The sequence below is a fragment of the Pipistrellus hanaki genome, assembly GCF_964339955.1.
Source record: "Pipistrellus hanaki genome assembly, chromosome: 18".
NCBI classification, from domain to species: Eukaryota; Metazoa; Chordata; class Mammalia; order Chiroptera; family Vespertilionidae; genus Pipistrellus; species Pipistrellus hanaki.
In genome coordinates this window covers 4,072,182-4,090,046 of record NC_140520.1, presented here as the reverse complement: position 1 = coordinate 4,090,046, position 17,865 = coordinate 4,072,182, and the positions used below count along the sequence as shown (strand labels likewise).

General features: G+C 48.6%; 2 protein-coding genes and 1 pseudogene across 3 annotated transcripts in view; 2 read left to right on the top strand and 1 right to left on the bottom strand.

Moving 5' to 3' along the window:
- Nucleotides 1–15,918, top strand: part of LOC311612903 (chymosin-like) — a 188,406-nt gene extending 172,488 nt beyond the window's left edge. Inside the window, exon 10 of the transcript XR_014793373.1 lies at nt 15,904–15,918. The gene's annotated coding sequence lies outside the window, so the exon portion shown is untranslated. The remainder of the gene's footprint in view (nt 1–15,903) is intronic.
- On the bottom strand, nt 9,308–9,908 carry LOC311612926 (large ribosomal subunit protein eL24-like; annotated as a pseudogene). Its single transcript has one exon. The product of its transcript is annotated as a large ribosomal subunit protein eL24-like (transcript).
- LOC311612910 (olfactory receptor 11A1-like) lies at nt 10,565–11,831 on the top strand. Its single transcript, XM_084866280.1, has one exon. It carries the CDS (start codon nt 10,649–10,651, stop codon nt 11,597–11,599), a length of 951 nt encoding a protein of 316 aa, XP_084722406.1. The 5' UTR covers nt 10,565–10,648; the 3' UTR covers nt 11,600–11,831.
- Nucleotides 15,919–17,865: the final 1,947 nt, after the last annotated feature.

Genomic DNA, 17,865 nt, shown 5'->3' with positions numbered 1-17,865 from the left:
GAAGGAAGAGGAGGAAGATGATAGGGATGACTGAGTCCTCGGGATGCCCACTCTGGACCAGCCGTCCTCCCTAGAGGACCACTGATGGGGCTCAGGAATTCAAGGCATACTTTCTGGAAAGAAAGACATAATAATGGCAGGAAACCTTTATGTGCTTGCCAACTGTTGAACTGAGTGATGTTAAACCTCAGAGTTCCCTTACGTAGAAGGACCAGGTGGTTGGATTAATTCTCGTTTGGCAGGTGTCACAGGAAGACGATGAGACAAGAGAGTTGAGGGTGCTGAAGAGAGAGGGTATCTCCATTGAAGGGAGGTGAAAGCAAAAATTGGGGGGGTACTACTCAAGGAGTTTTGACATTGAAGTTTTCATAAAATTTAAAGTCACCTTGAGGAGTCAAGTGCCCAAGCTTTGAACATGAGATAGACCCAATCCTGGCAGAGACATAAGGCATAGTCTCCTGAAGGAATTCTGGGAAGATTGTCCTTGGTGATGAAGGATGTGGAGAAAGCCTGGCCCCTTCGTTTCTACTTCTGTACATACTTGTTCAGGGGGGTGTTTTAATGCTTGAAGGCACCGCAGCAGGCTTGTGGCCATTGGAGGAAGATCCAAAGAATTGCTGAGAGGGTATCTCAGAGACTGGACGTGGTTGACCTGATGGGGAAATCCCGCAACTATAATACCTGCCTCTTCCCCATGAGAGTATAACTCAGGTTATCATCCGGAACTTCCTCACCCAGGCTGATGAGCGAGAGAGGGAAGATTGGAAAAAGGAGCACAGACAGAGAGGGAAATTCTTGCCAGATATCTCTGGATACAGCTGGGTCAGCGGAGAGAGCAGAGTTGACCGCTCTTAATAATTGATGATCTTAGAAAAATGCTAGGAAAGGAGGTAGGGAGGGGGAGGATTAGGTAATTAATTATAATGAGTTCCATGATTCACTGTTTAAAAGTTTTATACTTTTCTCTTTGTTTAAATTGACCTAAAGCCTGAGGGACTTCATTAAAAGTTAAGTGTGTTAAACACCAAGGGAATGTAGATTTGTTTAGCCTTAAGTGGTTTTAATGAGAAAATGGCCCAATGGTTCTGTAATTAAGATTCAGGAATCTGCCCCTCCCCTACACATGACTGGAGTTCCTAAATGTCATTCCTCTACGGGCAGGCTCTTCCTGTTACAAGAATATGGATCCCTGGGGGGATGTGAGTGATGGAACAGTTCCAGTTAAGGACCTTCCTCCTCTGACGAGATGGGTATGACTCACATTTCAAGCAGACCTCCTGAGGAAGCATGAAACTGAGACGTGTGGGAGCAAGCCCGTGAGTCCCCTGATGCTCATGGCAGATGGTAATGGGGTCGCTGCATGGTGACTCTCAGGGCTGGACTCCAGTTCTCCATGACATGTGACATGCATCACTCACACCCGCCAGTGAGCTGGCTGATGGCTGGAATGGAATGTGGCTAAACAGGATTTGTTTTGATCCCTGATGTTGACAATCATTTGGGAGAAACTGACTTCAAATTGGCCCGACATCAGAGCGGGGCTGCCCAAGTACAGCTGTTCCAAGAAGCCTTTCCTGATCCACCCCATCTGTTCTCCCATCTCCCAGCACAACCCATGATTCATCTCTTCCCCTAATGCCTGTAGGCAGGAACCATATTTTGATGTTTCTGTTTAAATAATAATTATGAATAATAAAACCTCAGCTATTGAGCACTGAGCTCAGGCCAGGGACACTCTCGAGTGCTTTACATATGTTAGGACATTGATCCACACAATAGCTCTATGAGGTAGGTACTGCAGTTATTCTCATTTTACAGATGAGAAAGTCAACATAGTGACTCAAGGCCTTACAATTCTTATATGATAGAGCCAGGAGGAGGGAAAGGTATTATAGTTGTTGTTTTTTATGTATTTCCTGGAAGAATTAAGATTTCTCACTTGTTAATTATGATTAGCTAAATTATTTTATAAAGAGAAACTATTTAAATGGCCCTCTGACTTCTAAAAGATTTTTAAACTTTAAAACTCTAGTAAATATAAAACTCCTTTTTTTCCCCCTTTTTTTTTAACCTTGGCAGCTTTTAGTATAATTATAAAATAGTATCACCATTAGGGCAGTATCCATAAAAAGTTCAACTTCCTCTGCTTCATCAGTATTTTTTTCATAGTGGCCTCAGAGAGAGAAAAGTAATTATAAAAAGAAAAGGAAAGAAAGGAAAGGCAGGAGGAAGAAAAAAATAGCTCTTTATCAAAGCTGCTATTGAAGTCTGAAAAAACATTCTAAGACCATATATATATCCAGGGGTTAGACAGGCCAACCAATGACACCCAGAACAGTCCCTGATTAGAACAATAAATCGGAACACGGTGTCTGGGCTAAGACTAGTGGGGTAAATTCCTGCAACAATTGCCTTACTTTTCAAGACCCTGTTTGATGTTTACCACAATCTTTTGGTTTTAATCTACAAAATGGGTCACTGTTTCAAAGAAAGGCTTGAAAATATAAAATTTATTTCATAGCTACAAGGGCAAAAGCTATTTTAAAAAAAAATAGGCAAGAGCGCGCTAATACTGAAGTTATTTTAGTCAGATATAGCCACCTGCGTAAAACCACACTCAGGATGAAAGCCTGATTCCACACAGCCCCGCTGTAGTTGTGGGGCGCTGTCCTTGGTACCCAATGCCCTCTGCCTCTAAGTCCCTTTGATCCAGAAGAGCAGAATCTTTGATCTTTGTGCCTGTCCTAGTTAACGCTGTGAATACAGATTGAATTCTACTTTTAGAAAAACTTTTAAGATAAGCTTCATCTTCTGACTGTAAGAGTAAAAAGGAAAGAATTCGCTCATGAATCCATTGCCTCCAAGCAACTATAAATACCTAGTTTAATCTCCCTCTGGTATTTTTTTCCTCCACATATTTTAATATATTTGAGACTATTCTGAATATGCAACTCAGTTCTGTATATTGCTCTTTTTCAAAGCGGCATGCATTTTTTGTTTCTATAAGTTTGCTGGATCCATCTTTCTGAGCAGATGCACAATATTTTGCCACTTTCTGTTCCATAAGTGACCAAATCATGCTTATGTAATTGGATATTATTTTTACTTAAAATATTATTTATAATAAGTAGCCTTAGATTCTTCTCTGAGTGAATCTCTAGAGAACTAGTGAAAAAAATCCAAATACATATATAAATTATAAGAATTAAGATAAAATTAGAGAATGGCAGAACAGGTTGGTAGTTGTCAGGAGCTAAGGATAGGGTGGAGGTAAAAGGGATTCGGAGCTATAAAAAGGCTCCATTAAGAATCCTTGTGGCAATGTAAATATTCTCTTGACTGTCCATAGTAATATCGTAGTTCTAATATTTTGCTATAGATTTGCAAGACGTAATTCTTGGAGGAAACTGGGGGAAGAGTACATGGGATCGTTCTATGTTATTTCTTACAAATGCATGTGAATGAACAGTAATCTTGACATGCATAACCTTTGACAAAGGAAAATAAAACGAAATCTGATTTGTGCCTCTGGTGAAGTGTCTGCTCCCTAGTGGTGACCCTGCAGGCGAAGGACATTGGTGGACTTCATCCATCTTAGTGAGATCAAACTCACTGAGGCAGCTATGGGCATGCGGTCCCCCGTGGCTCAGCACTCACGAAGGGGGACCTAGAGGCAGCAGGAGTGTGAGGACCTGTTGGGGCTCCATTCACTTCTGCTCTGCCTTCTGTCTCTGGCCACCAAACAAGGGGAGAGCATTTCAAAATACATCTTTATTGATTTCAGAGAGGAAGGGAGAGGGAGAGAGCGATAGAAACATCGCTGATGATGGGAGAATCATCAAGCTCTCAACCTGGGCAGAAATTGAACCATGACCTCTTGGTTCATAGGTCAACACTCAACCACTGAGCAACACTGGCCAAGCAGGGGAAGAGCATTTTATAGGCTCTCTTTGGCAAAGGTTTCTGCAACTTCTGGGAAAGGAAAATGATGACAAGAGGTTTAGAAAGTGAACAGCCAGTTCTTTGGTGATAGTCATATACCACTTAAAGACAGGAATACATTCTGAGAAATGTGTTGTTGGGTTGATTTCATCATAGATTTCACTTACACAAACCTAGAGGGCACAGCCAAACACCACGGTCTCGGGACTCCTGGGTACTAGATCACAGAGGACAATAGCCTGATCTAAAGGACAAATGGGGCAGGGTCAACTCACTGGCATTTTGTCATTGTCTCCCTTGCCACCCTCATCAGACAGCTGTACTAATGTGCTACTTTGAACAAACCTCTCTCCGGTTCCCACCTGCCTGCCAGTCATGGTAACTTTCATTCCATAATGCTGCCACTCACACACTTACTGCCAAGAGCAGGACCAACCTCAGTTACTTTTTAAAAAACCTATAAATATAAAAGGTTAAGTGATCGACTGTCCATCCATCTGTCCGACCATCTGACCAACCAGTACATATGATGCACACGGGCAATTTAAAATAAGCATTGACTATTTTAATTTTATAATACTAGTACTGCTAGAGGCTCAATGCACGAAATTTGTGCAAGGGGCTTGGCCCTCACAGCCGCAGGTCATTCAGATGGTTGTTCTGCTATTCAGCTGTCCGGTCTAATTAGCATATTATGCTTTTATTATTACAGATGTTATATATACTATTTTGTCATATAATTTTTGCAGTAATAATTACCACATGAATCTTCTAATTAATTTCCTTTCAGTTTGCATGAATTCATGCACTGGGCCACTAGTATATTTTTTTTATTTCAGAGAGGAAGGGAGAGGGAGTGAGGAATAGAAACATCAGTGATGAGAGAGAATCGTTGATCAGCTGCCTCCTGCATGCCCCACACTGGGGATTGAGCCTGCAACCTGGGCATGTGCCCTGACCAAGAATCGAACCGTGACCTCCTGGCTCATAGGTCGATGCTATGCTATTAGTATTTTTAATCCATGACAACAATCCAAGAGTCCCCAAGTTCTTCAGAAACCTGATGAATGGCGTTAACAACATTCTAGCTTCTAACCACACCTCCACAGGAAGGAAATGTGCAGTAATTTTACTTCCTGAGGATAGAAACAAATTGAATACTTCCTTCAAACTATTATTTAATCCACCCTAAAACATAGCATAACCTCACACGTGTTCAGCCATGAACGTTCTTTGCAAAGGTCATAAATACAGATGACGTTTCTTAAAATGGAAACTCAACTCGGGGGAAGCAAGGGAGAGAGATTCCTCTCGAGGGAAGGTAGCTATGTTTCATACCATTTTCGAGACAAACAGCAGTTCCCGCCAGAGTCCTGTGGGAAGTGCCCGCAGCCCCGCGTCAGGGGACAGGATGGCTCTGCCCACAGAGGGCCCGGAGTCGGCGCGAAGGAAGGCGGCTGAAAATTGGGGCCGGAACACACCTGCCCTCCTGGGCTCCTGCGTTAAGACAGCCTTTGTTCCCTTGGTTTTTGTCAAGGACGCAGGGAGGCGTCTTTCTGGATAAAAGCGGGATCCCAGAGTTCTGGCCCGTTCTCTGAGTCCAGGAGAGAGAGACGTGCCCTCCTGTCTGTGGCCTGGCGCCCCACAGTAGGAGGGAGCCCCCGGGAGGCACCGGCAGGTAACGCTCACTTGCTCTGCGGGGTACCCTTCAGCTTCGCCAGTGTTAAGTCTGTCCTTGCTAGGAGCCTAGAGGTGCAGGTTCCTGGCGTCCCCAATCAACTATGAGTGTAGCGGCAAGCTATGTGTCTGTCTGCTTGACTGGCAGCAGCTGGCCAAGGTCAAGGGTCCTCGCCCATTAGCCGAACGTTGGCCGAATGGACGGGTAATTCACGGAGCACCGAATTCAGCTGCGAGAATGGCCCTCAGGCGGCAGCTGTGTCCCTGCATGACCTCTGGCTTTGTTTTTTGTTAGGGAAAGCAACAAAACCTGCAATTATTCACAGGTAATGGGTTGACCCCCCCCCCCTTTTTTTTTTTCTAAGATGATAAAGTAAAAGTGTTTTTACTTTGCTTTGTGACAAACCTGCTCTTTCCTGCATGCTCATTACGTGTGTGTGTCCTGGGGAAACGGAATGATCCCCAATTAGAAGAAGAAAAAAATGAAGTTTAACGGGATGTTAGAAATCCCCACCCCAGTGCTTAGGCTCCTGTCATTGTCTCCACTGTTCTTGCTGGACGTCTGTGAAGGGGAGCAGTGCTCTCTAAGCTAAGGTGACCAGATTTTAACACTGGTAAAGCGGGACACCATTGACCCGGGGGGAGGGGGGAATTCTTGATGAAAAACTTGGTCTATATGGAGCAACAAAAATTTTCATAGAATGCAAAAATAGTATTGTAATATTTTTTTAATTTCAACATAAGTTCAATTTACAAATCTAATAAATAAATAAAAATTATGTATAGTCGTGTCACTTTCAAGGCCAGCGCTAGGCTTTTTGCCACCACTATAAAATATAAATAATACGAGTACTGTCTGCTAAATTCAAGAAAATGTATGTATTTATGAAAAAAAATAAATTACTTACCTAAATTATCTGAATAGCTGATTTGTAATGACATCACTTGTTTAACTAGCTTACTAGCACGCAGTACGATGTATATCGTCTGAGGGGCAGTTACAAAATGTTTTCGTCGTTGCCAATCCCCAAAAAATGCCATTGTTCATTAAGCCCAAACAATGGTGTTCAAATTCTAACAACTGATCAACAATGCGAACTTTGATAAGCAGTTCTCGATAATCGGTTCTCAGCCATTATTTGTTATTATTAAAGTTTAACATTACAAAATTGAGAAAAATAATATAAAACTCATATCCTGGCTAAATAGCCCCATGGCTGCCGAAAACCGTATATTCCCTTCCCGTTCTCCCACCATTCCCTAGCTTGTCGTGCATTCTTTCCAAAAATGGGGACTTTTTTAAAACGCCTCGGGACGCGGGACAAATTGTTAAAAAGCAGGACGTCTGGTCACCTTACTCTAAGCGCCCACCTACCTGGGATGGGAGGGCGGGAGGGAGTGGAAGGGAAGGGGCCAGGGAGGAGGGAGGAGGGAGGAGGGGGGAGGGAGGAGGGAGGAAGCTCTACCAGTTGCCCAGCACTTACCTGTGCCTGTGCCACTGAGTCACGGACCTGCTGCGGGTTTGGGGCTCCAGCAGCGGAGAGGAGATAAGTTAGCTCAGGAGCAAAGCCCACGCCTCTCCTCTCTCAACGATAGATCCTCAATTCCTCCTTCTGCGGAGGAGGAGGGGAAGCGGCGGCTGCATGCTGGGGCAGGGGTGAGTCTCTGCTGCCCCCAGGCCCCCTAAGCCTCCTTTGCACCGGCCTGGAGGCGGCGGAGCGGCTCTGCCCCGAAGGTTCCAGACGCCTTTGCTCACGTGTCTGCGGCGAGCAGGGCCGTGCACCCAGGCCCGTTCCCTCGCAGCGCCTGCGCTCTCCGCAGGGTCCCGGCCTGTCCAGTGGGCGCCTCCTCCCTTTCACCTGCTGCCGGCCTCCCAGGTGTCTGTGCACAGCCCAGGCGGGAAGGCGAGGCCTGGGAGAGGAAGTGGCAGCTCCCGGGATGTCCTCGGAAAGGATTCCTGGCTTTAACTAGTTTGGCTCAGTGGATAGAGCATCAGCCTGTGGACTGAAGGGTCCCGGGTTCAATTCCAGTCAAGGACATGTACCTTGGTTGCGGGAATGGGGGTGCATTCAGTAGGGGGTGTGCAGGAAGCAGCTGACCAATGTTCCTAACTGTCTATCCTTCTCCCTTCCTCTCTGTAAAAAATTAATAAAATATATATATTTTTAAAAAGGTTTCCTGGGTTTTTAAGGTAATAGGCTGGCCCTTTCCCTCTGGTAATCACAATACTGTGGTCTGTGTCTCTGAGTCTGGTGTTTTGTTTTTGCTAAACCCCTTCACCTTTTCTTCACCCAGCTCTGCACCACCTCCCCTGTGACAGCTGTCAGTCTGTTCTCTGTAGCCTTGAGGCTGTTTCTATTTTGATTTTCAGTTTATTTTGTTCCTTACAGTCTGCAGACGAGTGAAATCGTATGGTACTTGTCTTTCTCTGGCTGGCTCACTTCACTTAGCATAATATTGTCCCGGCCCACCCACGGTGTCACAAAAGGTAAGATCACCTTCTTTCTCAGAGCCCAGGGGGGTTGGTGCTGTGAATGTGCCGCGGCTTTTTTATCCTCTCCTCTACTGATGGGCACTCGGGCTGCTTCCGAATCTCGGCTGTTGTAAATAGCACTGCAATGAACACAGGGGTGCATATATCTTTTCAAATTAATGATTTGGGTTTCTTTGGGTATATTCCTGAACCAAATCGTGTGGACCAGTTTTAAAAGGGGATCAATGCATTGCCAGAGGTTATGAGTCTGATGAGAGAAAGCCGGAGGCGCTGATTCCTCATGCTCCTACCCACACACACACCACACACACACACACACACACACACACACACACACACCCCGCAGGGCGCTGCAGAAGAAGCTGTTGCCAGTGCCCCCTTCAGACTAAGGGCGGACGGCAGTCACGCTGGCAGCCCTGAGAGCAGTGATCCCCCAGGCTCTGTGTCTGCATGCTTTCGGCATGCCAGCCACATGTTCGTTCTTCACCCGCCCATTTCCCAGGTGAGAAACTGTCTCAGAAGTGAAACAACCGGTTCCAAGCCTGAGTCAGAAGGCAGAGCCTCTGGCTGTTGCTCATTATCACACCCACACTGTGCTCTCCGCCCGCGGTGGGTTTTCCCAGCTCCGCCCACCCGCCTGCAGCCGCTGGCCCCTTCTGGTGAAGGGGGGGGGGGGGGGGCAGACCCAGGGCACCGCTGAAGGGGGGGGGGGGGGGCAGACCCAGGGCACCGCTAAGTGGTTTCGGCCTCGAACTCTGAACGGCAGAGCTTTGGGGCAGTTTCTCTGTCTGCCCTGAGCTCAGTGGGGGTGTATGGCTTGAACCAGGTGGAACGGAAGGGGGGGCCTTGGGCTCCTCACCTCGCTGGAAAGAACCGGAGGCTCCTGCTCAACTGGTGGGCGGCACACAATACCTTACGCCCGTGGTCGGCAAACTGCGGCTCTCGAGCTATGTGCGGCTCTTTGGCCCCTTGAGTGTGCCTCTTCCACAAAATACCACGGCCTGGGCAAGTCTATGTTGAAGAAGTGGCGTTAGAAGAAGTTTAAGTTTAAAAAATGTGGCTCTCCAAAGAAATGTCAATCGTTGTGCTGTTGGTATTTGGCTCTGTGGACTGATGGGTTTGCCGACCACTGCCTTAGGCCTTCTGGTTCTGAAATTTCTTTCGCCAGAACTCTAGATCTTTGCAATGGCCTGCTTTTACTTTATTATTATTTTATTTTATTTTATTTTATTTTTAGTTATAGTCAGGTCTTTATTAAGAATTTCATCTGCCAACTTAGCGTTTTCCACCAACACGGGGAGCAGAAACCTTCACCGGCTTCACAATCTTTTGCTTAGGCGCTGCCTTTGTGGGAGCCTTAGCAGCAGCCATTGCTGTCTTTTTAGATGCCTGCTTAGCCTTTTTTGCTTCCTTGGCAACCCTGATAGCTTGCTCTCTCTGAGCTTTCCTAACTTCAGGCTTCTGGTTCCTCTTGGCCATTATATCAGCAAGAGATGATATAAATCCCTCTGGAATTTGACTGCACGGCGGGTTCTTTTCTTCTGAATTTCTTCCGACTGCCCCTTTTTGTGCTTCCTTCTGTAGAGCACAGTCCAGTTTATCTGCTGAGGATTCCTCTTGGAAAGGAATGCCGACTCGCATTTTGCGTTAAGAAACTGGAAAACCTTCCAGTCGGTCCTGGTGTAGCGCCTCCCGTGTCCGGGGTAGATCTTGTAGCCACTGAAGCTGCACAGCTCGACCTTCATGGCTGTGGCCGCCGGGGAGCAGGAGGTATGGTGAAGAGGAAGGAGAGCTTATTATTATTATTATTATTATTATTATTATTATTAGAAAAAGCACTCCTGCCCTTGTGTGACACTGGCGTGGGCTGTGACCTAAAAGTCAGAGAATCTCAAATCTTGCACCCAGGAGGATTTTTTCTTGATAGGATCATGGAAAACAAACAGAATGCACCAAGACGCTGACAGGAGAGGAATACATACTGGCTGTGCTGGGGACCATTTCCCTAAAGATAAACGTGCTTGAAGAGGGGGAGTAGGAAATTGGGGGAGTGGGGGGTGGGTCTCCTGTCAGGGAGTTTGCAAACCCTCAGAGCATCCCCACCTCCCTTTTAGATTTTCTTCCGTTCCTTCCACAGCTCCCCAGGCTGCCGAGCTCAGTCAGGAAGGGCAGAGAGCAGGGGTTCTCCTTCTTTCTTTTTCCTTCCTCCTTTCTCCTCTTTGCATTCCTCTTCCTGTTTCTTCCATCTCCTGCCAACCTGGTCCCTGATGAAGAGGAAAACAAAACAAACAAACAAAGCAGGTGGGAGAAGGTGGGGAATTTGAAGTGCTCACAAGTTCTAGTCCAAATTCTTTTGTTTCCCACTTCAGGCCTTGAGAACAAAGATGCTACTTCTCTGCCAAAGTCAAAAGAACTGCCAAACACCTGAGTGGGGATTGACCTTCATCGACCATCGGCCCCGGCTCTGCGTGTGAGCCAGCGGCGTCTGCATCCTGCGTGTTCGCTCCTGATGCTCTGCCCCCGGGGAAGCCAGGCATGGTGGCCCTGCCCTCGGAGAACCAGACGGCGCCGGTGCAGTTCATGCTCAGAGGATTCTCGTCCACTCGAGAGCTAAATGTTTTCCTCTTCCTGATGTTCCTCCTTTTCTACATCCTAATCGTTTCTGGGAACACCCTCATTGTCCTGCTGGTTGTGTTCAGCCATCACCTCCACACCCCCATGTACTTCCTCCTGGCGAACCTGTCCTTTCTGGAGATCTGGTATACCTCCAACATCGTCCCCAAGATGCTGCTGGTCATCATAGCTGAGCAGAAGGCCATCTCTGTGGCTGGATGCCTGGCACAATTCTACTTCTTCGGGTCGCTGGCCGCCACTGAGTGTCTGCTGCTTGCTGTGATGTCCTATGACCGCTACCTGGCCATCTGTCAACCTCTCCACTACCCCATCCTCATGACCGGCCCCCTCTGCGTGGGGCTGGCTGCCGGCTCTTGGCTCTGCTGCTTCCTCCTGACAGCAATCAGTATGGTTTTGCTGTCTAGACTGACCTTCTGTGGACCCAACGAAATCGACCACTTCTTCTGCGACTTCACCCCTCTGGTGCATCTCTCCTGCACGGACACCTCCCTGACCGAGACCATTGCTTACGCCACCTCTTCGGCGGTGACTCTGGTCCCATTTCTTCTCATCACAGCTTCTTACTCCTGCATCCTGGCCACCATCCTGAGAATCCCATCCGGCACAGGCCGGCAAAAGGCCTTCTCCACCTGCTCTTCCCACCTCACCATGGTCGCGCTGTTTTATGGGACACTGATCGCCACGTACCTCGTACCCTCGGCCAATTCAGCTCAGCTCCTGCGCAAAGGGTCCTCTCTGCTCTACACCATCCTGACGCCCATGTTCAACCCGATCGTCTACAGCCTGAGGAACAGGGACATCCATGAAGCCCTGAAAAACTGCTTGAGGAAGAAGCCAGGTTTCCTCAGGTGAAGCAAAAGGGGAAAGGGCCACATTGGCCCAAGGGCTGATGAACTGGATTGGAGAGCCAGTCACTTAGATTCTTCCTAAAGGGCCACTACCCAAACCAGGTGGCCAGGTGCCTCTGACTATGCTGAGGACACTGTCGAGTTCTGGCAGCTTCAGGTGAACTGATGTCCCAGAACTTACCAAAATGATCTACGTAGGACAAATTCTGCTCCATCATCCTCGAAAGAGCTGGAGCCTTCTATGACCAGAATGAGCTGGTAAAGCTGGGTACTCACTCATTCAAACATTCATTCGAGGTCTGTTCTACCCAGGGCATCATACCACATCTCAGTCATAAAAAAACAAAAACAGAGGCAGTCTTAGTTCTCACTGAACTCTCAGTCAATAGAGAGAAGACGGACATACATCTAATAGCTAATGTGAAACTACATACATAAATATAAAATTAATTCAAAATTTACAATAATAAAAGGACCACTATACACTTATTAGAATGACCAAAACTCGGAACACTGACAACACCAGATGCTGGCGGGGATGTGGAGCACCCGGAACGCTCATTCGTTGCTGCTGGGAATGCAAAATGGTACGGACACTCTGGAAGACAGATCGTAAGTTTCTTACAAAAATGAAACATACTTTGACCATATGATTCAGCAACTGCACTCCTTGGCATTTACCAAAATGAGCTAAAAACTTATGTCTACACAAAAACTGCACATGGGTGCTTCTAACAACTTTATCCATAATGCCCCAGACTTGGAAGCAACCAAGATGTCCCTCCGTAGAGGAGTGGAAAAATAACCGGACACGTCAGACAATGAAATATTACCCAGCATTAAAAAGAAACGAAAGAAACGAGCTGTGAAGCCATAAAAAGACATAGAGGAAACTTAAGTGCATATAGCACTAAGTGAAAGATCAGCCAACCTGTAAAGGCTACACACCATGTGATCCCAACTCCATGACGTTCTGGAAAAGGCCAAACTCTGGAGATGGTAAAAAGATCAGTGGGTGCCAGAGGTTGGGGTTTGGGGGAAGATAACTGGGCAGAGCATAGAGGACTTTTAGGGCACTGAAACTCTGTATGATGTTATAATGGTGGGTACATGTCACATGTTTGTCAAAATCTCTGGAATGCACAACACCAAGAGTGACCCCTCATGTAAACTGTGGAGTTCAGCGATTAGGATGTGTCCAAGTGAATTCATTGATTGTAACAAATGGGCCACTGTGGTGGGGGGTGTGGCTAGTGGGGGAGTGTGTGTGTGGAAAGTGGGGGTGCAGAGAGGGTATGGAAAGTCTCTGTACTTTCCACTCGATATTGTATTCTATACTTTCTCTTGCTGAGAACCTAAAACTACTCTAAAAAAAATAAACTTGCTTAAACCTAATAGTAGTCATCATAATTACAAGATGGTAATTATACATCAAGTATGTGGAGCCTGGCTGGCATGGCTCAGTGGTTAAACATCGACCTAGGAACCAGGAGGTCATGGTTCGATTCCGGATCAGGGCACATGCCCAGGTTGTGGGCTCCATCCCCTGTGTGGGGCGTGCAAGAGGCAGCCAATCAGTAATTCTCTCTCTTCATTGATGTTTATATCTCTCTCTCCCTCTCCTCTCTCCCTTCCTCTCTGAAATCAATAAAAATACACTAAAAAAGAAGGAGAAGGAGGAGAAGGAGGAGGAGGAGAGGTCTTGGGACTTCAACCTAAAATATATATATATATATGTGTGTGTGTGTGTGTGTGTGTGTGTGTGTGTGTGTGTTGCTTCAGTTCTTCCGCTGGAGTAGACTTGGCATGTCCTAATCTTTTGCTCTCTAGGACCTGGAAGTGGAAATGGAGATTTGAGGAAAGGAAGCGGGCAAAGGGCCCACACCAACCTCCGCCTCCCCTGCTGCTGTGGGGGCAGACTCCGCGGGCAGGGGGGGGCAGGGAAGGGGGCCTTCATTTTAATTAAGTGCCATCTCTTTGCCAGGCTCTCTGCCAGGCTCTTGCTCGGACTCGCTCCCGTGCTGCTGGCATCGGGTGTGGTGGACATGTGTCTGTTCTTTGTGCAACTCGGCAGAGCTGAGTCTACTTCAAAGCAGAGCAGCTGATGTCAGCGTCACTGGCGGAGGCGCCTGCCTCCTGCTGTGGCTCCTACAAGATGGGAGAGTCTCTTCCTAGACTTCCCCACCGAAGCTCTCTTCCTTCTTTTGAGTTAAGCAGAGAGATGATGTTGGCCGCTCCCGGGGGTTCCTCAGGGCCCTGGCTGAAATGGCACCCGCCCTCCTGGGTGTGTCTGCAAACACTCTCAGGCTGGGCCTCATGAAGTTAACAATGGCCCTCTTCTTGCTCCTCTTGTAAACAAGGAAAGTCAGAGTCAGCTCTCGGTTACCCGTCAGAGACTCCTCTGTGGCAGGTGTGCGTGTCCGATCAGCTCGGGGGAGCTGGGAGGCTGGATGGCACAGCAGGCTTCTGTTCGCGGGCAAGTGTACCCGTAAAGTCCGGGCGCTGCCACCTGCGGAGCTCAGAGCCCAGCCTCTCTCCTCTGTGGAGGAGGGAAGGCCACGCCTGTCTCACGGCCACCAAGCGAGAGCGTGGACAGCGCAGTCAGGCCCACAGGAAAGAGGAGGTCTAGTGCTAGTGCCCGGCTAGTGTGGCTCAGTGGTTGAGCATTGACCTATAAGCCAGGAGGTCATGGTTTGATTCCTGGGCAGGTCGCGGGAGGCAGCCTATCAGTGATTCTCTCTCATCATTGATGTTTCTATCTCTCTCTTTCTCTCCTTTCCTTCCTAAAATCAATAAAATATGTATTTTTTTTTTTTAAAAAAAAAAGGTCTTGAAACTCTTCCTGTAGCAAGAATTCATGTTTTACATTATAAAGTGATAAACCTTCAGAACGTTTAAGGCCCGGAGAGGATGTATGAAGTGGCTGGTCTCTCTTCTCTCGTGGAGAGGGAAGTGGTCCCTGGGGTGAGGGGTGGACTTTCGCTGGTTAATTATAAAAAGAGACTAGAATCTGGCACTTCCGCTTCTGAGTGCAGGCCTCTCTCCCCTGCACCACACCGCCTGCCGGTGGTGGCTCTTCTCCGTGGCCGGTGAGCGGAAGGAACTCCGCTGCAAACGCCCGGACTCCCTGAGGATCCCTGTCTGCTTACCTGTGGCCAGGAGCGGGGCCGTGCACCATGGCACCTGCCAGAGCCCTTGACCACCCCCCCTCCCCGGGCAGTCCCCAGTGCCACGCTGCACCTCCTCCGAGCTCACGGACTCCCATGGGTGGCACAGGCGCAGGATGCGGCGGCCAGCACGGTGGGCCTGGGCCGCAGCTAGGGGAGCACCCCCCGCCCTCCCTCCGCGGGAAACCACCCGCCGGCCTCCCAGGTGGGAAGAGGGCTCGCGGGGTGCAGAACTGGCTCCTTACTTCCGCTGAGACCTGTCTCGCAGCTGAAACACAACCCAGTCGCACCGCTGTCATTGAACCCGGACGCCGCAGGCAAAGAACCAGCGCCCTGGCCGCCTGACAGCGGTTTTCTGTCCTCAGAGCTGGGCCAAGGTGCCCAGCCAAGGTGCCTGGCCAAGGTGCCCAGCCAAGGTGCCCGAGGAGCCAGCAAAGAGCGGGGTGCAGCCTGAGCCCCGCCCCTGCGCTCCCCGAGCAGTTCCGCTTTATCTCTCTTACTTACTGCTGTGCTATTTACAACGCTATTTGAATAAAGACTTCTGCTGCTATAGATAGAGACAACACACACATGCGTCTTATTTTTAACGAGGCCTTCGTCATAGCTTCCCTTATTTTTCTTTCTGGAAAAGTATGCAAAAACACAGAGGTCCTGTTTGGCTAAATGTGTGTCCGGTGGGGTCAGGGAGAGCTGGTGTGGCCTAGGACCGCGGTCGGCAAACGGCGGCTCGCGAGCCACATGCGGCTCTTTGGCCCCTTGAGTGCGGCTCTTCCACAAAATGCCATGGCCTGGGCGAGTCTATGTTGAAGAAGTGGCGTTAGAAGAAGTTTAAGTTTAAAAAATGTGGCTCTCCAAAGCAATTTCAGTCGTTGTCCTGTTGATATTTGGCTCTGTGGACTAATGAGTTTGCCAACTGCTGGCCTAGGAGGAGGAGGAGGAGGAGGAGGAGGAGGAGGAGGAGGAGGAGGAGGAGGAGGAGGAGGAGGGGGTATTTAGAGAAGGCCACAGCTCCTGTGGTTGAGTGTGTGTTACGATCATCTCCCTGCCCTGCATTTACTAAGCCCCTGAGTCTCTATAACTGACTTCTCTTCTGTAAGTTGCACCTCACAGTGACACTTGCCAATGACTTCCCTGCACTTAGGAAGGATGCCCGCACTCGCCGGGCCCTGGACACCCCCCGTTAGCGTGGCCACCCCCTGGCGTGTTTGTTCTTGGAGGCTCACGAGTGGGTGGCTAACAAAAGGAGCCTCTTGTTGTCCAGACTTAGATCCCTTCTGAGGAGAAGCAAAGGGAAGGCTACACTGCGAACCGAGAGTTCCTGATGCGTGTCCCAGGGCTGCGCAGTCCTTTGCTGACGGAGAGGAGGGGCTAGAGATGTACATTCAGTCAAGGCTGGAGGGGGAATGGCGGGGTCAGGAGGAGATCACGGCCACTTCCATGGGTTGATTCCTGGTCAGGGCACATGCCTAGGTTGCAGGTTCAATCCCTGGTTGGGAGATTGATGTTACTCTCTCACATCAATGTTTCTCTCTCCCTCTCTCTCTCTCTCTCTCTCTCTCTCTCTCTCTCTCTCTCTCCCTCTCTCTCTCTCTCTCTCAAAAACATATCCTCCAAAACTACCATCATAGTGTTCTTGGAGTAGCATTTCTTGTGACCTTGACCTTGAGTCCCCAACTCTGCCATTTCTTAGTTGTAGCATCTGGAGGAAAGTAGCTCACTTCTTTGAGCCTCTATTTTTCCCCTGTAAGTGGGGTATTAACAGGAACTATTCAGTAGGGTTATAATTAGATGTTACTGTTAACCTAAAAATAAAGGCCAAGGTGAGAGGCAACAAGCGTTTATTGGCGATCCAATAGATCAGCTCTCTGGGGAGCACTGATTCAGGCAGAAACACAGGTAGGATTCTGCTTAGGGAATAAAGGTGAAGGGCATACATGAGAAAGGGCAGGGGACCATGTACATCAATAAAAGGAAGGGATTTCTATGGGTGCAGAGAAGCCAACATAGTGGTGCTATTTTTTATTTTATTTTTTTGGTGCTATGTTTTTAAATGTGTTTTTACTGATTATTTTAGAGGGAGAGAGAGAAACATTGATATGAGAGAGAAGACTCCATACAACTCCCATACACTCCCCAACCCCGACTGGCTTCTGAATCCACAACCAGGGCATGTGCCCTGACCCGGGAATCAAGCCGGAGACCTTCCGGTGCTTGGACGAAGCTCAGCCACTGGGCCACAGGGGCCAGGATGTTCAGGATGCCGTTTCTAAAGAATGTCTTTAACTTTCTGTCGGAGGCCAGGTTATCTTCCCTGTTATCTCAAACAATTGTTAGAGGTCAGACTGCCCAGTCCCATCATTCCAAAGGTGGAGGAGTAAGACGTGCGAGGCAGTCCCTCGGGGAGGGCAGCTCCGGTTCCATTTTAGAGTGGCTCCCTTCATAGTATTGTTATTTTTATATTAGAATGAATAACCTGAAGCCGAGAGGCTGAGATCTGCTTGGTCTCACTTGGTCTCTCATGGCTAACAGGTGAAGCTGGGACTGAGACCCAGCTCTTTGGGCTCTCCATCCAGGCTTCCCTCTCTGCACCCCATCTTTTCGACCCGTGTCCCTTGGATTGTGCCTTGGGGCTTCCCTCCAGCCTGAGAGGCAGATCTGGGAATGCCGTCCCATCGAACTGGAGACAGGGAGCTCCCGAAAGGCAGCTGGAAGGAGGGCGGGCGGGGAGAAGGCCGAGTGGCTGAACAGACATTCCTGTCTCAGTCTCAGACAACGTTCTAAAATACTGATTTCTGGTCTGAATGGAAACTGCTGGTGAGGCCAAACTCCTTCTCGAACAGATCCCTGGGTCACTCTGAGCTGCCACCTTGATTGAGCTTTTCCAGACAAAAATTCCAAACATCATCCAAGCGCCCACCGTGCTCGCGGCCTCATGCCTGAACCAACCCGGTCTTGGCGTTTTCCGGTTTCATAAAAGCCCGGTGCCGGCATGGGGTGGGTCACGGAGCAGATTTCTGAAAAGCCACGGGGAAGGAGCGCATCTCTGAGCCTCCGGGGGGCGGGCCCGCCTCACTTCCTCCCTCGCCCGCTCTGGGCTTCCTGT